This window comes from Vanellus vanellus (assembly GCF_965231255.1).
Source record: "Vanellus vanellus genome assembly, chromosome: 2".
NCBI classification, from domain to species: domain Eukaryota; kingdom Metazoa; phylum Chordata; class Aves; order Charadriiformes; family Charadriidae; genus Vanellus; species Vanellus vanellus.
In genome coordinates, this window is record NC_138906.1 from 64,600,975 (window position 1) to 64,615,881 (window position 14,907).

Genomic DNA, 14,907 nt, shown 5'->3' on the forward strand with positions numbered 1-14,907 from the left:
ACGATTTCTGAGGCAGTTTTGAAGAACAAAGAAGCTCAAGAGAGAAGGCAAATCTTTAAAAACAGTTTCTTCTAAGCACAAGTAGGAAAAAGGAGTAGATGTAATATAAGACCAACTCGAATCTGTAGCTCATGACTGAGCTCCAAAGTGAAGGGGGAAAAAACAGTACAGAAGCCAGGACAGTCATTAAAGGACTATAGAACCATTACTATGGCATGCAGGGACAGTGTTAAGAAAGCCAAAGCTCACGGTTGAAACTGAAAAGGGATGTCAAGACCAGCAAGAAAAGCTTCTACTGCTTTATTACCAGTAAAAGAAAAAACAGATAAAATGTAAACTCACTGTCTTTTTTGAGAGCAGATTCCTAGGGACTAAAAAAATGCGGCAGTTTTAACCACTGCAGGGAATACCTTTTTTTCCCCTCATCTATTACAATGTAATTAATGCTTATTAAAGGTAATAGAGCAACAACTATTTATGTATAGCATTGTCTGGAAAACAACTATTGAATAAAATACTGCTTATCACAGATGGAACAACACCCACGAATTGCAAAGTATGCCATGGAGAACCATAACCTCAGAGAGGAGAATAAAAGACTTCGTTCTTTACAGTCAGTTAAAAAGGCCCAAGAAATTGATGCTGAGACCATCGCAGAATTAGAAAAAGCTTTTTTGGAAGCTTCAGCCACAGAGAAAAATACTGGAGGTAAAAATATGCTAATGTTTTCAGCTAAATAAGCTTACTGTATTGCTGTTGTGTGCGGTGTAGTGTTGACTATGTTGTCTGTCTTGATGTATTTTTGCCTTCTTCAAAGTGATACCTGAAGACTGATAAAACAGGTTTACTTCATTTTATGCACGTTGGCCTTCAAGCAAATACAACAGTAGGGTATTTTGGATTCTTGTGTATCTTGTGACCACCATCCATAATCTCATATTGTCTTTATTTGTTATGAAGGCTGAATTAATTATTCTACTGGTTTTCACGTGGACTGTTGCTAATACCCATCATCTTCAATCTCATTGCTGCCATCCTGTTCAAAAGCCTACAGATGCTTTCACTTAAGTAAAACTTACAATATTGGAGCTACTCTGTAATTTCAGAGGTTTTATGTTTGTTCTTTAGGTCATCACTTATATTCTACCACCATATCTGTGGAAGGCAACTCACTGGCACCTGAAAAGCTGAAAGCACGCCTGCTACAGACTCAAAGTGAACTGGCAAGTTCAAAACAAGAATATGAAGAATTCAAAGAGCTAACCAAGTGAGACAAAACAGTGTAGAGATGTCTTTAAGTAATTACTTATATGATTATTTAAAAGTTAGTCTCAGATCCTGAATGTACAGTCTAAGTATGTTCTTCTCATGTAAGACAGCACCAGGTTAAGAAAAATGGCATGCACACCAAATATGTTCCTGTTGAACTCAGTTACTCCCACACTAGGGAACAATCATGATGCAATCCGAAGGCATGTCTGCACCGTTGCAGATTTCTTTGTCTTTCTGAAAGCTCTTCTTTATCCTAAGATGCAAAACAATGGGTCACAACATGCAGGAGGTGTGCATTCCCAGGAATTCTGATAGTCACCTGCTTAATGGGACAGGGAGAGTTTTGCTTAGTTTCCATGTTGAGCAAGTATTTTTAAGCAACTGAAATATTATGGATGGAAGTAGTGCCAGGAACTAAGAGTTGATGGGGCTCGGGGAAGGGTATTTTGAGGTTTTTGTTTTAGTGCAACAGTAGTTTTTAATATAACCTCTTTAAGACTACAAGTTTGAGTCAACATAAATGTAGAATCTGAGCACCCCAGAAAATTTTGGCTAGCCTGTTTGTTAATTTTTCGTCTCTACTTCAAAGATTTTCAAGAAGGCAATAATACCACTATCTTGAGACTTGTTATTGGAACAGAGACTTAATTCAAATTAGAACAAAGACGTGGTGTCAATAGTTCATTCATATCCATTTTATTTGGCATCTAAACAAGAAAGAAAGGTCTACTTTGTCCTTACTAATGTGAAGAATTTACTGACATTGTTCTCCTTGAGGGCAGCAGAAGATAATGTGAAAGACCTGAGTAATACCTTCAGTGTGTATATATTTATATTCATATACAAGTGAATAATATATGGCTTAACTTCATCAACCCCATTACTGAAAAATTTGGGTCCTGTTACTGGAGATACAAAAAAAAATAATTCCATTTCCAGCAAATGTAATGTGAACCTGGAAGGCAAAAGGGACCTGATTTTTTTTTTTTTTTTAATTATATTTATTTTTATCTTGCACCTAACACTGGTTTTTACTGATTTCAGTGAATCCAGAGTATAATTCTAAAAGCATTGGGTACAGGATACTTCCATTTTTGCCTCCCCACTTTTTTTTTTTTTTTTTTTTTCCAAAGTAGCTTTGTACTGTCCTTTTTGCTCATTCAGGAACTTGTACAAGTCTGTATTTTTATCTTAGATTTCTTAGATTTGTGTAGCAAATCCTATGAACTTTATAAATCATGTTATTTTTTTACTGATCAGTGCAACAATCCATCTGTTGTCTTGTATCATTAGTTACAATAGTTTATGTATATCTTCATATATTAATTACTTTATTTTCCTGTGCATTCGATGTATTCCATGTTTTGTGCATGTCTTGCTTTCTTGATAGTATGTATGCATTTTTATTACCAGTTACTTAGTGGAGAGCCGTCAAACAGAAGTGTGCTTTTGAGCCTCTAGTTTTACCTCTGGATTTCATTAAATTTTAAACTTGTTTCCAGCTTCAGAGTAACAGGATGCTTAATTTTACATGCAAGTGTATGCTATAACTGGATAAGGGTAAAATTTAACAATTTCACAAAATCAATGTATGCTTATTTTTCTGTTGTCCAGTAGCAGTCAGAACTAAAGTTCCATTCTGCTCCATAAGTTTTGTTGCTAAAAACATGAGGGAAAGTGATAGCATTCAACTGCCAAAAGATTAAATAGTATATTTTCTTTTGTCTTTAGATTTTTGACCCTACAATTATGTCAGTAAGGCCAACTATCACAGTAACAGCATGTAGCTCTGCAAAATAGCTAACGGAAATTATTCCTAAATTTCTGCTTAACTGCTGGATTTCAATTAATTTACTCTTAGAGGGCAAAATAAACTTAACAGAACGGCACTTACCAAAAATCTTTAAAGGATTTTCTTTAATCCTGGGAAGCACCAGTTCAGACTTCTCATATAACTGGATAACATTTTAAAAGCTTAAAACCATATTGGTATGGGTGATACCACTTTCTTATAAAAGGGATTGCAGAGCTCTCAGCTTATTTCTTACCATGTAATGGATTTTTTCTGACAAGTTTAGTTATCCATCTGCTTGCTTCGTTATGCAAGCACAAATAAGCTTCTTAGCTTTTTACTATTTTTTTTTTAACTTTTTAATACAGCAGTGGTGGCTTTCTTCTCAAAATAATGTATTTCAGTGTTTGGGCAACAGTTCAGCTTCTGTTTACTCATTGGCAGTACTGCAGTTTATTCTTACTGCTGGGAGGGCATACTGATGGAGTGGTTTTGACAGTAGTAAAATACTTCCTAAACAGGAAAAAGCATATGGAACTGGAATCAGAGCTTCAATCCCTCCGGAAAGCAAACCAACATCTTGAAAACATTCTGGAGGCAACCAAAGCACACAAGCGCCGCGAAGTCTCTCAGTTACATAAGTTACATAGAGAAACTCTTAAGGTATGAGAATAAGTTTATTTAAAACCACTCATACTTACCCCTGAGTTGTGTGGGAGCATAGACTTTCATTTGTATGATCCCTTAACCTCACTAGTGTTCTGACATGTAATACATATGTGATAAAGCAGATACAGTGCTTTTTTTGTTCCAAAATGCTTACTGAATGACTGCTACTGTAATCAGATGACAAATCTGAAAAAGTGTAGTGGTTTAGAACTGATCCTTTTGAGCATTTTATTTCATTATTCTGCTTATAGGACTATGAAATGCAATACCAGACAAAGTCTGAATTCCATTTTACAGTTAAAATAAAGACTGCTTTGTAACCTTTATAACAGAACATAACCACTCCAACAAAAGCTTACCAGCTAAGATCTCGCCTAGTGCCGCGAATAAGCCCAGACATCTTAGATTATCATTCTGAAGATTTTCAGTGTTCCGAAGAGATGATGGATGACATCTTGAAAGAGCCAGTTCCCCCAGAGATGAATGAACAAGCACATGAGGCCATTGCTGAGGAGCTCAAACTATCACAGGTGAATGTTCTGAATGAAAACTGAGTGTGTGTAACTTTATTATAAAGCGGGTTTTGGCATGAAATATTTCCCCCCCATATTTTAATTTGCATGGGAAATTGAAGCTCTTGTTGAATACTTAAGGCTTCACTAAACAGTTCTCTAATTATGTGTTGCACTTAATATTTTCATTGTTAATCCTCTTGAAAGGGATTTGAGAGTTATTATAAGTAGTTTAAGATATACAGGGAATTTAAACTTTTACTACTTTAACCTGATAACTTGTTTCTGAGGAAATTTCTTTATAAGTCTCTGGTGACACGTACATTTGGAACAATACCCAAGCTTAATATGTAATGCATTATTTGAAGAAACCTGCCAAATATTGCTCATCCACCATTATACCTTAATTGCCTTGTATCTTCCCTAAAGGGCAGGGAAGGTCTTTTGTCAGAGAGAAGAGCGCTACAAAGTTATCTGAACTGCTGTCTAGAAGCTGGAACTAATTTCAGTGCATGTAAAACCCTGGCACAACAGCCAAAACCCCTCTTTCATGCTTACCGTAGTGCAGAGATCCTGTAAGGAATTTAGCTAGTGTGTGTTTTGAATAACTTATCTTTAAAGCCTTATTTCTCCAAGATAAATGTGTCTGAAAACTATATCTAAATGTTTATTGGATTCAGTCCTTGTATTCCCTGACGGATTTTCTTGTGTTCTGGCAGTTTACTTAGCAATAGGAAAAATCAGCTACTTAAGATACGGTTTATTTTTAAATACTCTGTTTTCTGTTGTTTCAGGTCATAAATATAAAAGCGTCAACTACTTTTTTTCAATATGCACAGACTGCCATATGGCATGTGAGAATAACTGGAAGGTGGGTGTTCTAATTTTGAGTGTCTGTTGTGTCACAGGAGCAACTGAGCACAATGCAGACAAAGCTGGATGAGGAGGAAAGCAAGAATATAAAACTTCAGCAGCATATTAATAAACTGGAGCATCATTCTGCACAAATACAGGAGGTGAGAGAACAATGTAATACAGGGCTCTATGTGAGTGTGTATATATGACAAGGTGATACCTACCATACTCGTACTATTGTGTTGTCTAGTGAGGTCTGCAGTGTTGCTTGCATTTTGACTTTCGAAAAATATACATAGCATAGCTCGGGGCTGTGCAGGAAGACAAGGACTCCATTTAACATAACACTGCAGGTTTGGGGGTTTGTTTGTTTTTGTTTTAAATGTTGTGATTCTGAGCCTGCTTGATCTTAAATATAAGCAAATAGATGGTCAAGGTGTCTGTGCCTGGTTTTGGCCAATGTCGTCATTTCTGGAAAAGGGCAACAGTCACAAGGAAACTTTAAACTTCAGAATGCTGAAAATACTACTTGCCGCAGTTGGAACTGAACTGAAACATCCTTACTCTATAAAATATCTACAAGTATTCCATAATCACTAGGTTTTATTGAACACAGAGAAGGAAATAAGGCCTGTTTTCTTCCCAGATCAGTCTAATTTCTGATAGCTCTGTTCTGAAGTAGATCTCAGCTCCTATGCTGTGGGTTGCTTTTAAATAAACTCTTTAGATAAGGTAATTTCTTCGGTTATATGAAATTATTTTTTACTTGTATTCTAGATTAACCAAACATCAGATTTAAAGGAAAATGCATCTTGTATTTATAATCAGCTGATGAAATACTCTAATACTTAATTATTGTTACATCTCTGTGACTTAACCACTCCTACATTTCCTTCCATTTAAAAATTTTACTTCTATTCTCAAGCTTCTTTCATCTGAAAGGAATGACTGGAGTAAAGAGCGCCAGGAGCTCCTTGAACAAATAAAATCGCTTGAGAAGCAATTTCAAGACAGTCAAAGCAAGACTGATAGTAAGTTTATGTAACACTGAAATTCCATATGAAGTTTTGAGGTGTTTTAATATTTTGAATCAAGAATAGCACATGCTGAGTAACTATTTGGGTTTAAGATGTTAAAGTCATACTGGTTTGATTTTTTTAATCTTTTTTTTTTTTTCCTCTAATACTTGCAGAATAGCTTTTCTCTGCCTAGTCTTGTACGGTGTACAATATTGAAAATTGTTCTCTGTTAACTCTGAATGTTAACTATGTTATTGCATTTTAGCAGGTCATGTCTTAGCTGAAGTCATTTTTTGAGTGATGCATTGTGAGACTGGGAAGATGGAAGTGAAATTAAATGTTGTGGTTTCATTGATGCCTTCTGTGTTAGCAGAAGTACTGACTTTTTAGAGGGTATTCTTTCTATAGACTATAGGAGTATAGGATACAGTATTTTATAAAGAAAAATATTAACTGAAAATAAAGGGAAAATCCTCTGCTGATGTATGGAAATGCAGTGATATTGTCTGGAATGTTTTTGATTGTGCCTGTACTCTTTAGTTCTTAAAGTCAATGTTTCATTGACCTTTTCCATTTACAAATCACTTTTATGTGTGACCTTCAAGGTTAATTCCACTGAAAATGTGTAAAGTTCTGTGAGACTTTCCCAGGACGTTCTGTAGTGTTACATGTTCTGTATCTAGCACAGTTTTCCAAATAATATGTTAAATATTTTTCGGCTTTTGACAGTATTAAAAAGTGAAGTCTGTGACTTGCGCATTGTCCTGCAGTCTGCGGACAAGGAGCTGTCTGCTGTAAAATTGGAATATAGTGCCTTTAGGGAAAAGCAAGAGAAAGAAATGAGTCAGCTTTCTGGTAGACATATGGATGTACAGTTCCAGCTGGACAGTGTCAGGTATGTTGGCAGCTTGGTAAAATGCCTTAACCTCCTTTCTGGATGCATCCAGTGATTTAGTTCTTTTCTGCATGTGAACTTGCACTTTACATCTCTTATTTAAAGTTGTTATTTTGTGTTTATGTCCTTCTCTTTTTTTCTCAATTCTTTCCATGCCTATTTCAGAGCCATGAGGGGGCATACGGTGAAATTAGCAGAAAGAAAATAAAATGAGGCTTCCTTAATTTTGGTTTGTTACAGTATTTTCCCATTAAGGAGAATATACCTATAACCTTATTGCTCTCCAAAAATCAGCTGAAGAGGCATAGTTTGGTTTGGGTTTTTTCCAATTTAGTCTTAAAAATTAACTGTTACTTCTCAGTCTGGTCACATGAAGCAGGTGACATAATGATGCTGCTCTAAAAATATAAGCAGAAAGCAACCATAAAAATTAACTGAAGCTTGATTATTGAAGCCTGAGAAGCTCACTATGCAATGGTTGATATTATTATTGGGAGATGAAAATCAGTGAAATTTTTAATCATTAGTGTAACTTAGTTATGTTGAGTTTTGGTGGTGGTGGTGGTTTTTGTTTTGTTGAGTTTTGATTTTTGTGGTTGGGTTTTTTTCCTTGAAAGCGTAACTATATTATTGCATTTTAGCAGGTCGTGTCTTAGCTGAAGTCATTTTTTGAGTGATGCATTGTGAGACTGGGAAGCTGGAAATGAAATTAAATGTTGTGGTTTCATTGATGCCTTCTGTGTTAGCAGAAGTACGGACTTTTTGGAGGGTATTCTTTCTATAGACTCTCCATTAATAACATGATTCATAACACTTGTCTAGAAGCTCTTTTACACCTCTTTGCTTTTCACTTTTGTGAAAGATCAAATGAAATAAGTTTTTTGAGGCAACAATTTAAAGGGAAAGAACCTAGACTTGCCCAGAATATATAAAGATTTTATATGGGCTAAATAAGCCAGATATCAACTAAGCAGATGTAGGTACTCAGGATCATTCTAGCAGAGTTTTTTTTGTCCAACAGCTGGCTAAAAAAAAATTAAATAAATGGGTGAACATCATTATCAAGACATAGTGACTGAAAATTCTATAAAATTTTTTAAGAAGTAAATTATTTCTAAGGATCAGAGCGAATATTCTGCCTTCTCTGCCACTTGCCACTTAAATTTCCTGTGCCTTTCATGTATTTGGGGTTTCTGAGTTTAAAAAAAGTTACTGTTTATGTCAGTCGCTTCTTTCTAAAATGACTGTACTCTGTATATTGTCTGAAGGTTTTACAATACAATTGACTGGAGTATTTTTATAATGAAACAAATCCTTATTGTAATATTGTGTGGGTTTTTTTTTTTTTGTTTTATAAAGGCTAGAACATGAAAAGATTCTTGAAGAAAAAGCAAGCCTGCAGGATGACTATGACAATTTGCAGGAAGTAGCGAAGTTTGAGACAGATCAACTGAAGCAACAACTTGAGGACAGAAAACAAGAAGCAGAAGCAATGAAAACTGAGCTTTGTGTAAGACAGTCAAGGCTTTTAAAGGACTTTATTATACAGTTACTCATGTAGCTAGATTGCTTAATTCCTGTTACTGTATCATCGATAATAGATTCCACAATAATAATAGGTTTCCTGGTGATCTCATTTGGAAGATGTATGCAGAATCTTTTTTAAAACTTTGCAAGATTTTTGCAACTGCAGGCTACAAGTCGTATCCAATAGCATGATATATTGTTTTTCAGCTGAAGAAATTGCTCTGGAAGTGTTGAGGGAGATGGGTTAATTAGTAAAGGAATAAGAAACTGCTTTGGAAAAGAATCCTGCCATCGAAATGCTAGTGACCTTTCATCTCAGTGCTAACTAAGACTAGCTTTCTTAAAAATTTTCGTAGTGGATGTGATCTATGCCTTTTTGTGGTGGATCACTGTACTGCAATTTAGTTGATGCTGTCCTTGAAAGCCTGTCAAGACTGCAATGACTGCAAAACAGCAGTAAGGTTGCTCAAGGGCTTTTGCAAATGATTTTGCCTGCTTTTCTGCAGTGTATGCTGTGCCTGCTCGGCAAGTTTGCTTCAAGTTTTCTTTTTAAGTGTTTAAAGGAATACTGACAGATTGAAAATTATTTTAAATTCCTTATAGTCTAATATCTTGAACTGCTGGTTAGAATTTGAAAAATCCCCCAAATTAATCTACAGTTGAAAATTCTATTTTCTCCCTTTAAAGCCTTTGATATTGAGGAACGTTATAGCTATATGAAATCGTTATCAATGGCAGATTAAAAGAGCTGGTTCCTTAATCATAGAATCATAGAATGGTTTCAGTTGGAAGGGACCTTGAAGATCATAGAGTTCCAACTCCCCTGCCATGGTCAGGGACACCTCCCACTAGACCAGGTTGCTCAAAGCCCATCCAGCCTGGTCTTGTGGATGCCCCATCCCTGGAGGTGTTCAACTTCTCTGGGCAACCTGTATCAGTGCCTCACCACCCTCACAGTAAAGAATTTCCTCCTGTATCTACTCTAAATCTACCCTCTTCTAGTTTGAAGCTATTACCCCTCGGCTTATCACTACATGCCCTTGCCAAAAGTCCCACTCCAGCTTTCCTGTAGGCCCCCTTCAGATACTGGAAGGTCCCGATAAAGTCTCCCTGGAGCCTTCTCTTCTCCAGGCTGAACAACCCCAACTCTTTTAGCGTGTCCTCATAGGAGAGGTGCTCCAGCCCTCTGATCATCTTCATGGCCTTCCTCTGGACTCGCTCTAACAGGTCCACATCCTTCTTGTGCTGAGGGCTCCAGAGCTAGATGCAATATTCCAGGTGAGGTCTCATGAGAGCAGAGTTAGAGGGGCAGAATCACCTCCCTTGACCTGTTGGCCATGCCTCCCTTGATGCAGCCCAGGATGCAGTTGGCTTTCTGGGCTGCAAGCACACATTGGCAGCTCATGTTGATCTAAATGTTTACTTTTGAACACATCCAGGACAAAGCTAAATATCTTTCTTTTTTCATCTAAGGTTTTCTGAGTGCTTTTATTCATCTTAGGAGTTTTAGATTTTAATTTTGGTTTAAGTTATTCTACAGACCTTATATTGTAACTTGTTATGACAACATATTTTGATATTCTAGAACCTTTTGAAACTCCTGAAAACAGAAAAAGAACACAATGAAAAACTAACATTACAATTGCAAGAAGACAAAGAAAACAATTCAAAGTAAGTTCTAATTAGTGGTGGGGTTTGTTTTTGTCTGACTTCATTGGTTTTTTCCTATGTTAAGTTTTGTATTCAGATGGGGATCCTGTTTATAGAGGTCTTTTTCCCCGGCTGGGTGGATATAATCACATAATGGGCTTTTTTATTTTATCCAACTTAGAACAACGCTTTGTTTTCATGTATTCAATGAACAGGACAAATGTCATTTCATGACAAGTATAGTTCTTCATGTCAAAGATAAAGTTCCACTACTGGTAACAGTGTATGGCTAGTAACTAAACTATTAGTCCTTTGTATAGCACTGAGAAGGTGATAGTTAAAGAACTCTTCAGAAAAAATTAAGTGCAAATAAGAATAAATTTATATTACTTTATTCTTGTTAAAGCTGTCTTATGTTCTGATTATATTTCTCATTGCAAATGTTTTCTTCTCCAGAGAGCTCTTGAAAGTACTTGAAAAAGCACAGGTGGTGAAACCATCCTCTGAAATGGTGACACGGTGCGAGCAGCAGGTACAACAGCAGAATTGAATGACTAAATCATGTCTTCATGGATTTCCTTTGCATTAATAGCAATTTTATTGGTGAACTGACTGTTCTGTAGACTGCCAGCAAAATACATGTAGAGTTCTAAAGTTTCAGATTGTTTTGTTAAGCTACTGCTTAATTTTTCTGGTAAGGTAAACAACTGAGTTCCTTCTTTTTTTTTCCATGGCTTTGCACTTCACAAAACATACTTCAAAAGTAATTAAGTCTCTCCTTCACAACTGTTGTTTCTTCTAGGAAGCAAAACTGCAGAAATTAGAACAGGAGCTGGCTGCTTCTGAGGAGTTGATTGTTTCTTTGAAGAAGACAAATGATGCGGATAAGGTGTGGGCTTATTTCTGTTACTGATACCCCATTTTATGGGTAACGCTGTTCTGTAGTAGAGTTGAAAGCCCAGACCCTTTCTATGATACTTAGTAATTCTGTGATTCTAGGCAATCCTGGCTGTGTACTTAGGTAAAATAAATCCTAGCTTTTACTGGTGTGGAATTTGCAGGATAGTAGGAAACTGGTGTGCATTCAGAAAAAAACACAAGATAACTGAAAGTTAAACAAAAAAAAAAATCAAGGTAAAGCTGTCTACTGGACAAAATTTTCAACGCGTAAACAATGCATAATTCCCTTGATGATTAATAGGGCCTTCCTAGTCAGTGTCATGTCATAATGGGCTAATAGAAAAGGTAAGAAAGGTGATGTAAGAATGTGAGCGTGGGTATCTTTATTAACAAAATCAAAGCACTTCTACATGAAAAGACTGCTCTGGTGTTCTGAAAGCTTAAATAGCAAAAGTTCCCATAGTACAAGCATTTATGCTGTATGTAAAGCAGGCATAAGAAATCACATCATATGTTTACTATCCAGCATTGGTAAGTCTTGCTTTTTCATGCTAAAACCAAAAATTTGACATGTATAAGGTCAGAAGAATCTGGTATTGTCAGTGCAGTGGTGTTTCTTGAATGTGCCTTTTTCCATTACAAACAAATGTAATTAGTGTGGGTTTGTTCTATTAGAAACCCATTATAGCCTGAGACTAAATCAGAGGGGGAGTCTTCTCTTCTAATGAACACAGCAGGTTATTTAATTCTTTATGTAAGTGCTTGGAACGATAGCCCATGATTTAACAACAAATTTCGTGTTACTCTTTTACATGGGCATATTGAGGCCTCATTTCAAATGGCTGTGTGAAATTTGGGATTGACAAATTATACACCAAAGAATGTCCAGTAATAAAATATATATCTTTAATGTATCAGGATTAACTTTTTTTTATGTTGCAGGAAGTTGTAACTGACTTGATGAGACAGATCCAGGAGCTGAGGTCTTCAATTAATCATAAAACTGAGTCCATAGATGGGCTGACAAGAGAGCTCGAGGATATAAATGTATGTTCTGTCATTTTGAAGGACATGGTAATGGAAGGCAATGACATGTCTTATCATGGGTCTCAAACAGCATAACTTGCTGTAGTGTTTTAGAAGGAAACTTCTTTGTTTTGACATGTTGAAATCTTCTGAACATATTATGCCTAAGGCTGTCTTGAAAACTGAACTCTTTCCATGTGGTGGGTAAAGAGCAGTGTCTCTAAAGGGACTTATTCACATACTGTAAACTGCACTCAGCTGACAGTCACATTTAGATTTTCTCAGAAATTGGCAATTTAAGACTTCAACAATTGAAGCTGAATTGTAAATTCATTTTTGAGGGAGTGAATTTTTATGTTGCTGGTGTTACTGTGTTCTACGTCTGTAAACGTAAGTGTAAATAACTAAAACTATGTATTTGAATAACTATGAATATATATGATGCATCCTCTTTATTAAAATAGGTCTGGTTTCCAAACTGATAGAGCAACCCACAGAATACTTTAGATACTGTATATGCATGCACTATGAATTCAAAAGGTCCTACAGAAAAGTGTTGATGACAGATTTCCACGTGATATGATCATCTGTTTTTTTAATAATAGGTTTAGTGGTTAATATGTATTGTGGCTAATCATATTAAATTAATCTTTTTCCATTGTTCTGACAACTCATTTCTGATATCATAGTTTGTACAATTTAGCAAGTATCATTCTGATTTTAGTCATTGACACTGAGATTTTAAACATTTGTAGTTGTCATCATAAGATTTGTGATATACATTTATTTGTACTATGTTTGCCAACTTTCTTTGATAACATGTTTTCCTAAAATATTCTAAAATTTAATTTAATCCTTTTGATAGTGCAAATATAATCTTGTTCTGGCTGCAAAAGAAGAAAGCAAAGGTATCATAGAGGATCAGGAAAAGAAGATTGAAGAACTGAGGGAAGCCTTGGAGAGAAGACAAATAGCTGATAACATTGAGGTAAAAACATTATTGTTGGTATATTATGATTATTTGTTCACCAGACCAATTGGATGTGGTTTTGTTTAAAATACTTGTGTGAAACTTAACCTCATTTTTGTTCACACTAAAGCTAGTTAAGCTGTTCTTAAAGGAATTTTTCATGGGATACCTGACAAATTCTGTTAAATTGTTACATTACTTGACATAAATATTTTATAAGCTACTTCATAAAAACCTATGCTAAAAGCCTGGTTTAATTTTGTTAAGGCCACTAAGGAGTCATCAGCTGAATTTAATGGCAACATTAGGTGATGCAGCTGAGAAAATAGGTAGAGGAATACATTGTTTAATATTCTCTCTTCCCTCACTGCTACTATATTCAGTAACATCTTTACTCATAATTTTAACTAAAAGCTCCACCTGCTGGAAACAGGTCTAGGATGCATGATTGATTCAGCTGTGGTTTTGTTTTTTAAAATTGCATCTATTTTTTTTAAATTTGTCTTTTCTATTACTGCTCTCACCATTATTTTGGTGAACACGTCCATCAGTCAAAACCACCAGCCTCTCCTTACAAGCAATTTCTACAAGACCATCTGTCATATTACATACACTTAGTCGAATCATATAGCACCAATAAAGTCTTCCAGAGTTGTTTGCTTCTCCAAAACTATTCTTAAATAGATTTCCACTACATTTAATAAATAGACTATCTTCATTAATAAGCATATCTTAATTTGACATTCTAAACTGGGTTACCTGCCAAATGGCTCACCCTCAGGTTTGGAGGGGGGGGGGGTGTTGTGGTTTGTTTAAACTGAAGTGACAATTCTTATTACACTGTTTTTCTTTGGGTGTATCTGGCTTCTGATAAAATCATAGCGCTTCTTCTTTGACATGGTACATCAGTTCCTAATTTCCTTCATGCTTTCTTGACTGGACAAGAAGAACTAATCCAAGGTGGCATTTAAAATACTAAGAACTGTTTCTCCTTCCAGATTAACACACCTTGTGTAGGTATGATGCCCCATCAGATAGGGAGGGAGTCTAGATTCTAGAATAAATCCAGAGGTATCTACAGAATAGCAGTGCACTAAAGCTGTAATTGCTAATTCAGCATGAATTAAAATCTATACGTCCTTTTCTGGTTTCTTATTTAAAGAATCATATCTCTTTTTAAGTATGCGTTATACTTTAAAACAGTGGATGATTCCAAGTATCTCCCACAAGTATCTCAACTGTAACTATACTGCGGGAAAGTTGTCATTTTTGTTTTGCAATCAAGACAATGAATACAGAAAACATTAAAATAAGAAAGTTAAAGAATAATGCTTGCTACAATTCATGATGTAAAAGTGGAGGGCAAAAGGGAGATGCTTGTAGCTGTTAGCAATCTTAGCAACAATGACAAAATATCTTGAAACAACTCCTTTAAGTAATAACTTTAACATTTCTTTCTTTACCCGTCATGACTTAAAATAGAGAGACCTTCTGTGTGAAGACTTGCATCATACCACTGATCAACTGATAAGACTGACAGAAGCTTCTAAGAAACATGATTCATTGCTTCAGTGTGCACAGGAAGACATAGCAAAGAAAGAAGCTCTAATCCAGGAACTCAGGGAACAGGTAAAGTAAGGAAATATTCTCCTTGGGAGGCAACTGTGGTTAATTGTAGCTTCTGGAAAAGGTTTTACTTGTAGTTTTAGAGCATCTTGTGTGCAGTACACTTGGTGAAGAGCAATACTCCTTCCTGTAAAAGCAAAGTAGTAGTTCAGAAGCTTCTGAACAAAGGTTAGATAACCTAGATAACCCTTACA

The 14,907-nt window shown here is 35.7% G+C and overlaps 1 protein-coding gene across 1 annotated transcript in view; it reads left to right on the forward strand.

Moving 5' to 3' along the window:
- The window catches only part of KIF15 (kinesin family member 15), a gene marked incomplete at its 5' end in the record, with an annotated part of 36,473 nt that overhangs the window by 13,740 nt on the left and 7,826 nt on the right, over positions 1–14,907 (forward strand). Inside the window, 14 exons of the mRNA XM_082499443.1 lie at positions 531–708; positions 1,129–1,267; positions 3,586–3,727; positions 4,066–4,263; positions 5,154–5,261; positions 6,026–6,131; positions 6,849–7,014; positions 8,374–8,524; positions 10,127–10,212; positions 10,648–10,723; positions 10,994–11,080; positions 12,034–12,138; positions 12,983–13,105; positions 14,570–14,716. Of these exons, the coding sequence (XP_082355569.1) occupies positions 531–708; positions 1,129–1,267; positions 3,586–3,727; positions 4,066–4,263; positions 5,154–5,261; positions 6,026–6,131; positions 6,849–7,014; positions 8,374–8,524; positions 10,127–10,212; positions 10,648–10,723; positions 10,994–11,080; positions 12,034–12,138; positions 12,983–13,105; positions 14,570–14,716 (1,812 nt within the window). The remainder of the gene's footprint in view (positions 1–530; positions 709–1,128; positions 1,268–3,585; positions 3,728–4,065; positions 4,264–5,153; positions 5,262–6,025; positions 6,132–6,848; positions 7,015–8,373; positions 8,525–10,126; positions 10,213–10,647; positions 10,724–10,993; positions 11,081–12,033; positions 12,139–12,982; positions 13,106–14,569; positions 14,717–14,907) is intronic.